The sequence below is a fragment of the Macaca fascicularis genome, chromosome 2 (assembly GCF_037993035.2).
Source record: "Macaca fascicularis isolate 582-1 chromosome 2, T2T-MFA8v1.1".
Classification (NCBI taxonomy): Eukaryota; Metazoa; Chordata; class Mammalia; order Primates; family Cercopithecidae; genus Macaca; species Macaca fascicularis.
Genome location: NC_088376.1, coordinates 156,880,963 through 156,895,187, shown reverse-complemented (window position 1 = coordinate 156,895,187; position 14,225 = coordinate 156,880,963). Strand labels below are relative to the sequence as shown.

The 14,225-nt window shown below is 50.3% G+C and overlaps 1 protein-coding gene across 2 annotated transcripts; it reads right to left on the bottom strand.

The window, feature by feature from the left end:
• Positions 1 to 593: 593 nt before the first annotated feature.
• On the bottom strand, positions 594 to 4,786 carry C2H3orf22 (chromosome 2 C3orf22 homolog). 2 transcript variants are annotated; one of them, XM_005547900.4, is made up of 3 exons: positions 4,316 to 4,786; positions 3,011 to 3,136; positions 594 to 1,095 (listed from the first exon to the last, which is right to left on the bottom strand). In XM_005547900.4, exons 1-3 carry the CDS (start codon positions 4,402 to 4,404, stop codon positions 885 to 887), a joined length of 426 nt encoding a protein of 141 aa, XP_005547957.1. In that variant the 5' UTR covers positions 4,405 to 4,786; the 3' UTR covers positions 594 to 884. The 2 variants fall into 2 exon arrangements, with proteins under 2 accessions (XP_005547957.1, XP_065395175.1); XM_065539103.1 differs by having other exon boundaries at positions 4,371 to 4,786.
• Between the last annotated feature and the right edge of the window lie 9,439 nt (positions 4,787 to 14,225).

The window sequence follows — 14,225 nt, the reverse complement described above, 5'->3', positions numbered from 1 at the left end:
GGTGACTTTCTAGCCCCTCTCTGTAGAACGCAGTGGGGGACCCTTAAATCTTCAGCAGGCACCCCGCTTCCCAGTGCTGCTGTCTTGCTTTCCAAAGGCATCACCAGCCTCCAGTAGCCACACCATGCGCCTTACATTACTGATGTTGTAATACAGGAATACGGCATTAGGCTTATATATGACAACCCATAAAATGGTGTGCCTCATTCTCGGTGCTGTCCCCAGGGTCCCCATTCTCCTCCTCAAAGGTAATGATTGCTGCCTGCTCCTCATCCACAGCACACACACACACACACACACACACGTTTTTAGTACACACAAGATGGCAGCATATCAGACACACTCTTCTGCTGTGCTCTTTAACAAAAATTGTAATAGACCTGTAGATCATTCAGGTCAGTCTATAAAGAGCTGCCTCTACATTTGAATGGCTGCCTAAGATTTCTGGGAGTAGCTGTATAATTTAGCAGCTTCCTGTCAGTGTTTAGGAAATGGTTTAGCTGCTTTCCAATCCTTCGCTGTTTCCAGCAGTACCGGAGTTAACAGCATTTACTTACTTGTGTGAGTGTACATTTGGGATAAAGTCCTAGAAGTGACATTCACACTCTTTAATTCTGACACCAACTCTGCAAGATTAAACATTATTACAACAATTTTAGAGATGAGTAAATGAAGGCTCAGAGAGGCAAAGTGATCATTCCAACTGGAAGTGGGGTGGGAACCCGAAGTTTATTAGCTTGGCGTAGCTTTTTGGGGGGACCGCAAAGTTCTCCTGGTCTGTGATGGCCATGAAGGCTGATTGCTTCACTGAAGTCTCTGTGGCCATTGCCCAGAGCCTGCCAAGGAGAAGGTGGCCAACAAGGAGGCCACACAGAGCCCAGGCTCTAGGAGCGGCCCCTGGATGGCCCTTTCGCCTCGCTGGTCTGGGGGCCGGTAGCCTTAGTGTGCGGGGCAGACAGCAGGAAGGCGAGTTGTCTGGGGAAGCGGCGACTCAGCAACTTGAGTTCCCAAAGGTTGCACAGTGGAGGTGGCGGTGGTGCTGGTAGTGGTGCCGGGCGGGAGCTGGACGGTGATATAAAATCTGAAGCCCCGAGCCTAGAGAAGCCACACAGAGCCACACCTGGCCTTCAGGATCCCTGCTGGCTGCAGCCATTGCAGCCCAGAGAAGTCAGTCTGGGCCACATCTGGGAGGGCTCCAACCAACATCTGCTCCCAACCAGGCTCGGCCTGGCCCCTCCACAACGAGCGGCTGCCGCCTGGTGTCCCAGGAAGCCATGGGGGCACCGCACACTCACGCACCCACGCAGGATCCTCCAGCCGCCCGACATCCAAGCCAGAATCTAGAAGCCCCCCAGTGCCTCCTGGGCCCCTGGCCCATAAGTGGCTGGGGACATGGTCTCGAGTCCTGCCCATCCACTAAGAGAGCTTTATTTTTAGCACCTGCTGGAGGCATACCTCTCTGCCACGCCAACCTGAGTGTGAGGCCACCCTCTCTCTCCCACTCCTTCCAGCCCATCTCCCAGCAGCTACATGCAGGACCCAGCATGCCACCCGCAGGCTTGACTGTCTCCGCAGCTCCCCCACAGGACGGGTGGGAAAGCTCCCTTCTGCCTGCTCCCCACTGTTTTGCTGCCATTTGACCAAGGCTGACACCCACAGCCCCTTCCCTGGCTCTTGTGCTCATGGGCCTGGCTGTAGAGATGTGGAAACTCACCAATGCTCACTCCTCCAGCCCTGGCATGGGACCGACTCCCCACTGTGACTGGGCCCTGGGAGCTGCTCAGTCCCTGGTCAATTCTCTCTCCCCCGTCTCTGCTCCGCACACTGCCCCCTTCAGCTCCCTGACATGTTCCCAACAGCAGGCGTTCGGCCCCAGGCCTCTGCTCTGACCCCACAGCTGCCCCTGACTCTAAGCCACTCCATTTTGCATGGGTAGAATCTGAGACCAGGAACATCTGAGCTCTCAGAACCCAGCCCTGGCCGCTAAGCCCCATCGCTTCAGCTTGGAGATGTGGGGCAAAAGCCTAGGGATCTGATGCGCCTATAGCCAAACTACGGAGAGTGACTGACACCCGGCAAAGGCCAGGGCCGTTTGCTCTGTTTGTGTGCTAAGTGTGCGTGTGCGTCTGTTCTTCGTGTGTGTGTGTGTGTGTGTGTGTGTGTGTGGTGCTACTGTCTCTCCAGGTGTCCGTTCAGGGGAGCTCATGTGCGTCCTTATGGCTGGCCAGAGTTGACATGCAGTATAGTAAACAATGGGCACAGAAAAGTCAACACAGACCCCACCTTGCCCCTGACATTAACTGGAGTGGGCTGAGGGCTGGGGCATTCAGGCGGCTAGGGATCCTGCACCGCTAGAGGAGGAAGCCCTTCAGTGCCACACAGCTGTTCCCCGTGCCGTGTATGACTGAGGAGCCACCGGGTCAGAAGCTCTGTTTCTTTCTCCACATCTATTTAGGAGGGAGTAGGTGTGCCTGAGGGTCTGCTTTTCTGTGACTGGATCTTTCCAAAGGTGTCCAGGGTTTCCTTGAGCGCTCCATGCATGGGGTGACGAAGGGGCATGAGAGTTTGTGCTATGGTCAGCTGAGGGCCTCCCAGTGCAGAGGTCCCAGCCAGGGCCTCTACCCTTGCAGTATAGCATTAGCCGGCCGAGTGCAGCTGCACTGAGCACAGAAGCTCCCAGCTCCTTCCCTTGCTGCTCTCCCATGTGGAGGACTTGGCTAAGCTCCTGCTGCACCGAGGCCAGTTTCTCCACCACTCGTGCAACTAGGCCTGCCCCCGCTGGCCTGGGCCCTGCCCAGGGAAGGTTCTGTGTGCCCTTGTCTGGATGCTGCCTGGTTGTGGGAACAATCACCAGGCTTTAGCGTCCCCTTTCTCTGCCTCAGTTTCCTCAGCTTTAAAGTGGCACATGCTGGGAGGATGACGTGAACTTCTGCATGCAAAACCGGGGGACAGAAGGCCAGGCAGCATGCACACAGCCAGTGGGGACAGTGGCATCAGGGCAGGCACTTACCCTCGGACTGGGATGGACCTCGTTGGCACCAACCTCTTCTGCAGAGGCAGCTCCACTGTGTTCAAGTTGTTTGTGACCTCCCAGGGATGCAGGGGCTCAGGGTCAGGCTCTGTCAGCCCCGAGAACCTGCAACAGCACTTGGAGTGTCAACATGTCCACCAGCTACCAGCCTCCTGAAGTAGCTCTCACTCATCTGGAACTTTCCATCTGCCAGGCACTGTTCTAAGTGCTTCACAAATATTAGCCCATATGTCATCTCATAAGCGTGCTGTGAGGCAGTTGTTACTCACACTTTACAGACAAGGAAACTGAGGCACAGAGGTTCCACAGCCAGGAGGTGGGAGCTAAGCTGCAGCCACCTCCAGAGCCTTGTCATGGCCACAGCAGCCAAATGGTCCAGGGCACCTGAGCCCCCGGGTGCTGGCCTCCCCTGTTTTCAACCTGAGGCCACCCTGTGTGGTGTGTACTTGCCACCTGGGCCTCATGTGAAAGTGTCTGCGGTGGGGGACATAATGGGGTGCAAGGCTATGGCTAGAGTGTCCTGGGGCAAGGACAAGGACAGGTGCTCAGCTGGCCTGGCACAGGGGCACAGCATGGAGCTTATCATCCCCACCTCCCTCCAGCGTTGCTGCCCAGGTGGTATCCAGTGGTCCCTGTGGGCAGCCCTGCCAAGCATCCAGGGCCACCGCTGGGTGCACAACACCTGTTTCTGGGCTGGGGGGTGAGCATGGAGTGGGAAGCTTGAGGTTGCAGGGTGCCAAGCTGAGCCCCAGTGCCAGGTGCTGCCTGCTGTCCTGCAGGTGGGAGGCCAGCTGCCCTGCGCCCTGGGCATTGCTGACGAGGTTTCCCTTGTGTTTGTTTTGCCTGTTGGGCCTGTGGCTCTGTCCTTATGTGGAGTGCCCCATGGAGACTTGGCCCAGGCCCCCCTCGGGCAGCCTGTTATCCTGGCTAGTTGCGAGTCCCAGGAGCTCACAAACAATGGGTGCCCAGCACACCAATTCCAACACAGCTCAGGAGGGGCAGTCGTCTGTGGCCATGCTCCTAGGGTGACTTGGGGAAGTAGCTGGCCTGGGCTCTGGGATGACCCAAGGAGACCTGAGCCCACCCAGAGACCCCTCAGCTTAGGCTGTGATGGGGGTAATGAAGGCAGACCCCAGACTGTCAGCTGGGCAAGGGCTGCTGAGGGGCTCCCTGTGGATAAACCCCCTCCCAGCTGCAGCCCCACAGAATGCATTTGGGTTCCCAGGATGCTGGGGTGACCTGGGGGAGGAAAGGCTTGGCTCCAGAGGTGTGAGCATCCTGCACCTGTACGGAAACTTCTTGGCAAAATTCTCCTGGGCCTGGATCCTCCACTTCTTACCCAGGTGAGACTTCTTGCGGGCATTGGAGTCCATCACTGAGCAGGTTAAGCTGTGGCACACCTCTCGTCCATGGCTGGAAGACAGGAGGAGACGTCAGAGGGGGCAGGAGTGGTGGGGGGCAGAAGGCAGAGGGACAGAGCAGCCCAGCGGGGCTGGGGATGCCTGCGGACCGCCAAATGACCTGCATCACTGCCCTGTGCATGCACCGCTCTGTGCAATTTTCTCCTGTATGTAGCTGATGATGGTGGTGTAGTGACCACCATAGTCAAGGTCCTCACCAGATGCTCTCCCCAAGGCTCTCTCACGCTTACCCCTCCACAGCCACACCTGTCCACAGCCCGGTTCCCCAACCCTGGCAGCCACTCATCTGTCCTCATCATGGGTCAGCCATGTGATTTCAGGAGCGCTATGCAGAGGAACTGCACACGAGGTGTCTTTCTGAGACTGGCTCCTTCTCATCCTGCTTTCCTCCAGATCTGCCCAAACTCCACCCACAGTCTGTCCCTCCTGCTGCTGAGCACTGTTCCAGGGCGCAGTTGTGCAGCTCCTCAGGCCTCCAGCTTGGGGCACTTACAAAGCCACTATTAATATTCAGATGCAAGTTTCTGCATGAAAATAAGTCTTCATTTCTCTGAGATACATTGCTGGGTCATATGGTAAGTCCATGTCTAGTTTTTTGTTTGTTTTGAGACAAGGTCTTGATCTGCTGCCCAGGCTGGAGTGCAGTGGTGTGATCATGGCTCACTGCTGCCTCAACCTCCTGGGCTCAAGTGATCTTCCCACCTCAGCCTCCCGAGTAGCTGGGCGCACAGGCATGTGCTACTATGCCCCACTAATTATTTATTTTTGTAGAAATGGGGTCTCACTATATTTCCCAGCCTGTACATATATTTTGTTTGTTTGTTTTTGTTTGTTTTTTGAGACGAAGTCTCGCTCTTGTCCCCAGGCTGGAGTACAATGGTACGATCTTGGCTTACCGCAACCTCCGCCTCCCAGGTTCAAACGATTCTCCTGCCTCAGCCTCTTGAGTAGCTGGGATTACAGGCGCCTGCCACCATGCCTGGCTAATTTTTGTATTTTTAGTAGAGACGGGGTTTCACCACGTTGGGCAGGCTGGTCTCGAACTCCTGACCTCAGGTCATCTACCCGCCTCGGCCTCCCAAAGTGTTGGGATTATAGGCGTGAGCTACCGTGCCCGGCCTTGCTGTACATACATTTTAAAGCACCCTAGGTGAGCAGAGTTAGGTGAGCATTGAGACTAGTGGAGGGTAAGGTCTGACCCCTGGTGTCCTTTGTGGCAGCATGTCACCTGCTCCTTCTCACTGGTGTGTCGTCATGGTAGCTACCTCAGCCAGCATGCCACCACACGGACCCTGAAGCATGCTATGACAATGCCGACTGCCTGCCAGTTTCCCCAGGCGCCACATTTGGTCCCCTGAGCGGGCGAGTAAAGCCCTGGTCGGGGAGGGGGGCTGATACCTGGTCTGGGGGGCTGGGTCCTTGTGGCCCAGCCAGGTAGTGGCCTTTCTCTGGGACCAGCACTGTCCAGTAGAACTTTCTGAGATGATGGAAATGCCCTAGGTCCATGCTGTCCGAGATGGCCGCTGCTGGCTACATGAGGCCATTGGCTGAGCATGACTGAGGGACTGAAGAGTTTTCGGTTGTATTTAATTCTAATAACTGTGAACAGCTAGCTGCACGTGGCTAGTGCCTGCTGCATTGGACAGCACAGCTCTGGCCACTCGGAGGAAGTCTGCTGCTTCCCCAGGTGTGGTTCTAGTGACAAGCTTGTGCTTCACCAGAACCCTAGGCCTGAGTGTTTGGCTCCTGTCCTCTCTCAGGAGGGCCAGCCCTTTGGTCAAGGTGACCCCTGATGCGTGGTTCCCTGGCTGCTGGGGGTTCTCAGTCGGCCTTGCTGTGCTGAAGCCCCATGTGTATGACACTGAGGAGGCATCACCCCTACCAGAGCAGCCTGCCCATGAAGAGGAGAGATGGGCAGCCTTTGGGGGCCATCGCTGTGTGGGGGCCATCGCTGTGCCAGGACGGTGCAGTTGCAGGAGACCTGACACGGTGCAGGCTACACCCTGCTCCAGCATGGTGGGTGCTCTACAGCCGGGGTCTCCAACCCCTGGGCCACGGACCAGTACCAGCAGCCTGTTCGGAACTGGGTCACACAGCAGGAGGTGGGTGGCAGGTGAGTGAGCATTGTCACCTGAGCTCCACCTCCTGTCAGATCAGCGGCGGCATTAGATTCTCATAGGAGTGCAGACCCCATTGTGAACTGAGCATGTGGGGGACGTAGGCTGCACACTCCTTATGAGAATCCAGCTCCTCCCTGATGATCTGAGGTGGAACACTTTCATCCTAAACCAGCCACCACCACTCACCACGGTGTCCATGGAAATATTATCTTCCATGAAACCGTGGTGCCAAAAAGGTTAGGGACCACTGCTCTAGAGCCACCCCTGGCCTCAAAGACCCTCTAACACCCTTGCCAGCCACCCCCTGCCTCCCTGCTCCACAACCCTGCCCCTCCAGGGCTGAGCCGGCTTTGTCTCCGCAGGCTCCCCCAGCCCCACTGCCCTCTGGGAGGTTCCTTGATGGATAGGGCCATTCAGTGTGCCTTACAGGGGCAGGGGTGTGGCCCTGAGGAATGTCTGCCTCCTCCCACATCCCGTGGACAGCACTGGGACAGCCCAGCTCACAGGCCTGCCGGTCCCTCCACACCACACCCTGTCCCATCCTACCTGGTGCTCCACCGAAGGCCCTCAGCCCAGAGGACCATGTGCTATTTTGGTGGGGATGCCTCAGGAGCAGGGAGCCTGCGTGCCAGTGAGGACCTGGCTTCAGCCAGAGATTTGCAGCAGATGTTGTCAGGGACCCATGCACAGCCCCTCCGCCCTCACCTGCATACCTGGAGGCCAGGCCTTTGACTCCCTCTGGCTGTAGAGACACACTAGGCCATGCACAGAGAGTGAGAGCTGCCCCTCACCAATGAGGGCAGGGAATTGGATAAATACCCTAGCTCCCTTGCCCCTCTGTGGGGGCAGCTCGGAGTTATGCTCTGCACAGTCACTCACAGCAGCCTGTGGGGGTTGGCTGAGCTGCAGCTGTGGAGAGGACACACCCCAGAGTGCATCCTCTCCTCCCCTTCCCTCCCCACATCCCACTTTCCTCTCAGCGCCTCCTGGTTGCAGCTCCCAAGTGCAGCTCTGCACTCGCACCTGTCCAGGGCCTGCTTGGGGACTGCACATCTACACACCCATGCCCAGCAACTGCTGCAAACGCCCCAGCCTCAGAGGACCCAGGCTGGGTCCCCCCTGAGAAGGAGGTCGCTAAGCAGGTCTCCCACCTCGCCTCACTGACTGCCGTTCCCAAATCTGGGATTCTGGGGCCCCCCAAAAGCCGGTGGGCTTGGGCAAGCCTGCTCGGCAGTGATTCCATAATGTGCCATGCTGCTCATCCATCCCTCTGAGGGTGGGGTACGGGGCCAGCTAGAAGGCTGCCTGCTGCCAAGTGTGGAATGGCTCAAGGTCCTAGACAGGAGGCTACACACTGGACACTGAACACAGGCCCCCAGGACCATGGCCATGGCATGGGAGACCAGCCTGTCTGTGAGCCAGAACACACCCACCCACCTACCGCCTCCACACCCCGTCTCTGACTCTGGAAGATCAGCCATCCAGAGGGCCTTTGCCCTGGCCCAGAAATACTGCCAGCCCTGCTCATGACCTGTCCCCTGCCTGCACCAAGAAGTCCCTGGGCCCTGAAGGGTGGGCTTCCCCACTGACTTGTCCACTAGCCTAGTAGAGGGTGCAGCTTTCTACCCCAGTGCTGGCTAAAGGGGGTCTTGGTGGCCCCGGCCCCGCAGCCCTGGCTGTCCTGAGGACTCTGGGATGCCTTCGCTGGGCCTAAGCCCACAGTCCTACAGCCACAGCCTGGGCCAGGCCCCAGCTCAGCCCCTTCCTTTTAGGTGCACTTGGGCGAGTCACCTCCAGCCTAGGCTCAACCCTGAGGAGTGCGCGGCACGGGGAAGCCCGGGCCAGGACAGGCAGCAGGGCCACAGTGGGAGGCTGCAGAATGGTGCCTGTGGCCTCTGCTAAGTGTCTGCTACATTCTATGCATAACCTCACTTCATTTATTTTTCTACCTGATGGAGAACATATTATGCTAACCTCCATAATTCAGGTGAGGAAACTGAGGCTCTGGGAAGTTAACTGATTTGCCTGCATTCACACAGTGAGTAGGGGAAGAGGTTCAGGATGGGTGGCCTGTGCTCCTCCTGCTGGGCCATGCAGCCTTAGACAGTCCTGGACCAGGGAAGCAGCATTACCACAGGAACTGAGGGATCAAGGGAGGCAGGAGCGCTCCTCAGGCCCATCCCATACCCTCCCACCTGACCCCTAGATCATGGGGATGACCCTGTAAGCTGACTGCTGAATCTGCCCCCCAGGGGCAGGGCTGCTGCAGAGTCCAGGGCTGCCTTCTGCCATCATGACCCCGTCCCAGGCTCTTCACCACCCTGTTGTTGCTTCCCAAGTCCCTAACCGACTTGGGACTGTCCTTTCCAGCCACGCAGGCTGCCAGCGCTCACCAGGCAACTGCCTTGAATCCTGGCAGTGATGATGATGAGGTGTGATCAGAGCGTCCTGGAACTGCTTCTGCCCAGCAAGATGCTGGTGTGAGAGCCGCTGTGGCCCCCGAGGCTGGCAGGGCCCTGGCTAGAGCCCTCTCTGGGGAGACCCAGTTCCAGGTTATGCCCGGAGCTTCCAGCCAGAAAGGACAAGCTGCAGGACCCCGTGGGCTGGCTTATGTGACGCCAGGTGGACTGAAGCTGGCCATGGTCCCAGCTGCCACCCTACCACAGGAACAGCAGCCCCAGGGCCCCTGGACAGGCAGTGCCTATAAGCCCATTGCGAGGTCATAAGTCCTTGAGGTCACAATTGGTGACATCACAGCTGCTGACCCATGAGGCTCAGACTCTAGCCTGAAGCCCCTCTGGCCCAGGGAGTGGCTGCAAAGTCAGCAGCACATGGGCCAGGCCTGGCCAGCCTCTCAGCTCCAAGCACCCAGACAGAAGCATCCACATCTGCACTCTTCATAGCAGAGACCTCTCCCCGTTCAGGTTCTGCAAACAGAAGAGATGCCCAGAATTAGGTAAAGACTCACTGAGGCTGCAGAAAAGCTGTTTCTGTGGAGAAGTGGACACCAGCTTGCAGGGGGTTGAGGAAGGAGAAGGCAGTGAAGGAGCTGAACTGGAAGTGGCTCGGCTGTTCACCTGTGCCACTGTCCACTGTACCCTATGACTTTTCACTTATGAGTGCTGTTCACCTGTGCCACTGTCTGCTATACCCTACGGCTTTTTACTTATTAGTGATAACAGGGTTTTTATGGATTATTTAGGGTTTTCTATATGCTATCTGTGAGCAGAGGCAATTTCACTTCTTCCTTTCCAATTCAAGTGCTTTATATTTCCTTTTCTTGCTTAATGGCTCTGGCCTGAACTTTCAGTACTGTGTTAAATAGAACTGGGGAAGGTGGGCATCCTTGTCTCCTTCTTGATCTTAGAGAAAAGGTTTCCAGTTTTTCACTATACAGTACGGTGTTGGCTGTGGGATTTTTGTATATATTGCCTTTATCATGTTAAGGAGTTGAGTGTTTTTATCATGAAAGAGTGTTCGATTTTGTCAAGCATGTTTTCCACATCAATTGAAATGATCATGTCTTTTCCTCCTTATTCTAAAAACGTAGTGTAGTACATTGATATTTTCATTATGTAACAATAATCCTTACATTCTAGGGATAAATCTTACTTGGTAATAGTGTGTAACACTTCTAATACACTGATGAATTTCATTTACTAATATTTCATTGAGGATTTTTGCATGTCTATTCACAAGGGATATTGGCCCCTAGTTTTCTTTTCTGGTAGTGTCTTTGTCTGGCTTTGGTATTAGGGCAATGCTGGCCTCACAGAATGAGTTAGGAAATGGTCCCACCTCTTTAACTTTTAGAAAAACTTTAAAAAACATTTATATACGTTTTTTAGTAAGTGTTTGTTAGAATTCATGAGTGATATCATGTGGCACAGGGCTTTTCTTCATTACTGATTCAATCTCTTTACTAGTTACGAGTCTATTCATATTTTCTATTTCTCCATGATTCAGTCTTGTTTTGTTTTGTTTTTTTTCTAGAAATTTGTCCATTTCATCTAGGTTATCCAATTTGTTGGCATGACATTTTTTGGAGTATTCTCTCATAATCCTTTTAATTTCTGTATGGTCAGTAGTAATATCTCCCACTTTCCTTTCTTATTTTACTAATTTGAGTCTTTTTCTTTCCTTAGTCAATCTAGCTAAAGTTTTGTTAATTTTGATCACTTCAAAAATCACCTTTCGGTTTTGTTGATTTTCTCCATTGTTTTTCCATTCTCTACTTGATTTATCTTTACTCTAACCTTTATTATTTCCTTACTTCTGCTAGCTTTAGATTTAGTCTGCTCTTTGTTTTCTAATTCATTAAATTGTGTAGTTAGATCATTAATTTGGGATCCTTCTTATTTTTAAGATGTACATTAATAGCTATAAGTTTCCCTTTTAGCACTGCTTTCCCTTCATACCATAACATTTGGTATGTTGAGTTTTTCTTTTAATTCATATCAAAGAATTTTCTTTTTTTCTTTCTCTTTCTTTTCTTTTCTTTTTTGTTTTTTTTCTTTGAGACAGTCTCACTCTCTCGCACAGGATGGAGCGCAGTAGCGCAATCTCGGCTCACTGCAACCTCTGTCTCTTGAGTTCAAGTGATTCTCATGCCTCAGCCTCCCGAGTAGCTGGAAATACAGGCAGGTGCCACAATGCCTGGCTAATTTTTGCATTTTTGGTAAAGACTTGGTTTCACCATGCTGGCCAAGCTGGTCTCAAACTCCTGGCATCAAGTAATCAACCCATCTCAGACTCCCAAAGTGCTGGGATTACACGAGTGAGCCACCGTGCCTGGCCTAATTCATATCAAGGCATTTCCTAAATTCCCTTGTGGATTTATTCTTTGACCTACTGGTTGCATAAAGTGTGTTATTTAATAGGCAAATACTGTAAATTTTCCAGTTTTCCTTCTGTCATGGATTTCTAGTGATTCCATTGTGATAAAAAATATACTTTGTATGATTTGAATCTTCTTAGGCTTATTAAGATTTATCTTATGGCCTAATATGTCCTGGAGAACATCCCGTGTACATTTAAGAAGAATGTATATTTTGCTATTGTTGGGTTTAGTTTTAATATATATAATATAATCTGTTAGGTCGAATTGGTTTAGAGTGTTGTTCAAGTGCTCTATTTCTTTTTCTTTTCTTTTCTTTCTTTTTTTTTTTTTTTTTTTTTTTTTGAGACAGAGTCTCACTCTGTCACCCAAGCTGGAGTGCAGTGGTGTGATCTCAGCTCACTGCAACCTCCATCTCCCAAGTTCAAGCAATTCTCCTGCCTCAGCTTCCAAGTAGCTGGGACTACAGTCATCCACCACCATGCCCAGCTAATTTTTGTATTTTTAGTAGAGACAGGGTTTCACTATGTTGGCCAAGCTGGTCTCGAACTTCTGACCTCAGGTGATCTGCCCACCTAAGCCTCCCAAAGTGCTGGGATTACAGGCATGAGCCACCACACCCAGCCTCTATTTCTTTATTGATCTTCTTCTGTCTGGTTCTATTGATTATTGAAATTTGGGTATTAAAATCTCCATCTATTATTGCAGAACTATTTCTTCCTTCAATTTTATCAATTTTTGCTTCATATTTTTGGGGGTTCCATTGTTAGGTGCATATATGTTTATGATAGCTATATATTTTTGATGGATCAACCCTTTTATCAATGTTTAATGTTCTTTGTCTCTTGTAACCTTTTTGGCTTAAAGTCTATTTTGTCCCACAATAACATATCAATCCAAGCTCTCTTTTGATTACTGCTTTAATGGAATATCTTCTTCCACCCTTTTACTTGCAATCTATATGAGTTTTGAATCTAAAGTGATTCTTTATAGACAGCACATATATGGGCCTTTTATACATTCTGCTAATCGTTGCCTACTAATTGGATAATTTAATCCACTTTCACTTAATTACTGAGAAGGAGGAACTTACCTCTGCCATTTAGTATTTCTTTTCTTTATGTCTTATGCGTTTTTTGCTCCTCGATTTCACAATTACTGCCTAATTTTTATAGTTAGTTGATTTTTATAGTGTACTACTTTGAGTCTTGTCTTCAGTCTTTTTCAGTATATTTTTTAGTTACTATCTTAGTGGTTTAGCTTGGAGGTTACAATCAATACTTTACACTTATAACCACCTAGTGTGAATAGCAACTTAGTTAAAATTGTATATAAACACTTTACTCCTATATCCCTTCATTCCTCCACTTTATATTGTGATTGTCATAAATTACATGTTTATACTTTGTGTGCTTATTAACATAGATTTGTGATTATTCCTTCATGCACTTAACTTTTAATTCATATAGGTACAAAAGGAGTTATATACTAAAATTACAATCATACTGACTTTTATATTTAGCTGTGTAGCTACCATTATCAGTGTTCTTATTTTGTATTATAGTTGCAAGTTTCTGTCTAGCATATTTTCATTTCTGTTAAAACCCTCCCTTTTCCCTTTAGCATTTCTAATAGAGAAAGTCTACTGATAACAAACTCCCTTTTTTGCTTTTGTTATTAGGAAATGTCTAAAGTTTTCCTTCATTCTTAAAGTATCATTTTGCTAGATATAGAAATCTTGGTCGACAGCTTATTTTTCTTTCAGGACTTTAAACATGGCATCCCTTTCCTGTGTAGCCTTCACGGTTTCTGATGAAAAATCAGCTGTTAATCTTATTGAGAATCCCTTGTACATGATGAGTAGCTCCTCTCTTGCAGCTTTCAAGATTCTCCATTTGTCTTTGAGTATTGACAATTTGACTATAATGTGTGTTGGCATGAACTGAGCTTTTTGAATGTGTATTATTATGTCTTTCATCAGATTTGGGAAATTTTCAGCCCTTGTTTCTTCAAATATTCTTTTATGTCTTTTTCTTTCTCTCTCTTCTCCTTCTGGGACTCCAATGCAGTGTATGTTATGCTTGATGGTATCCCACAGGTATCTCAGCCTCTATTCATATTTTTCATGTTTTTCTCTTTATATTATTCAAACAATAATTTTTATTGCCTTATCTTCAAGTTATGGGTTGAATTGTGTCCCTCTACAACTTATATGTTGAAATTCTAAACCCCAGCACCTCACCATATCACTTTTTTTGGATATAAGATCATTGCAAATTAGTTAAAATGAGGTCATACTGGAGTAGGATGGTCCCCTAATACAATATGACTAGTGTCCTTATAAGAAGGGAAAATTTTGGATGTAGACACACACTTAGGGAGAAGGCCGTTTAAAGATAAAGACAGAGAACTGCCAGCCAAAGAATGCCAAATAATGCTAGCAAAACACCAGAAGCTAAGAGAGAAGGATGGAACAGGTTCTGTCTCACAGTTCTCAGAGGGAATCAACCCTGCCATTTTGGACATATAGTCTCCAGAACTGTGAACCAATAAATTTCTGCTGTTTAAGCTACTGAATGTGTTTGTGGCACTTTGTTATGGTGGTCCTAGCAAACTAATTCTATGTTTTGTTTTTGGTTTTGTCTTACTGAGAACTGTACATTCTGAGTACTGTAATGTGAAAACTCTAGAAATCACATATTCCCACTCCTCCGGAATTATTTTTGTTTGTTGAGGGTTGGAGCCACCCATTTGTGACTTCCTGAAGCTTTTGCAAAATGTGTATTCAATGTGGAGTGTGGTTGCTGGAATTTCTG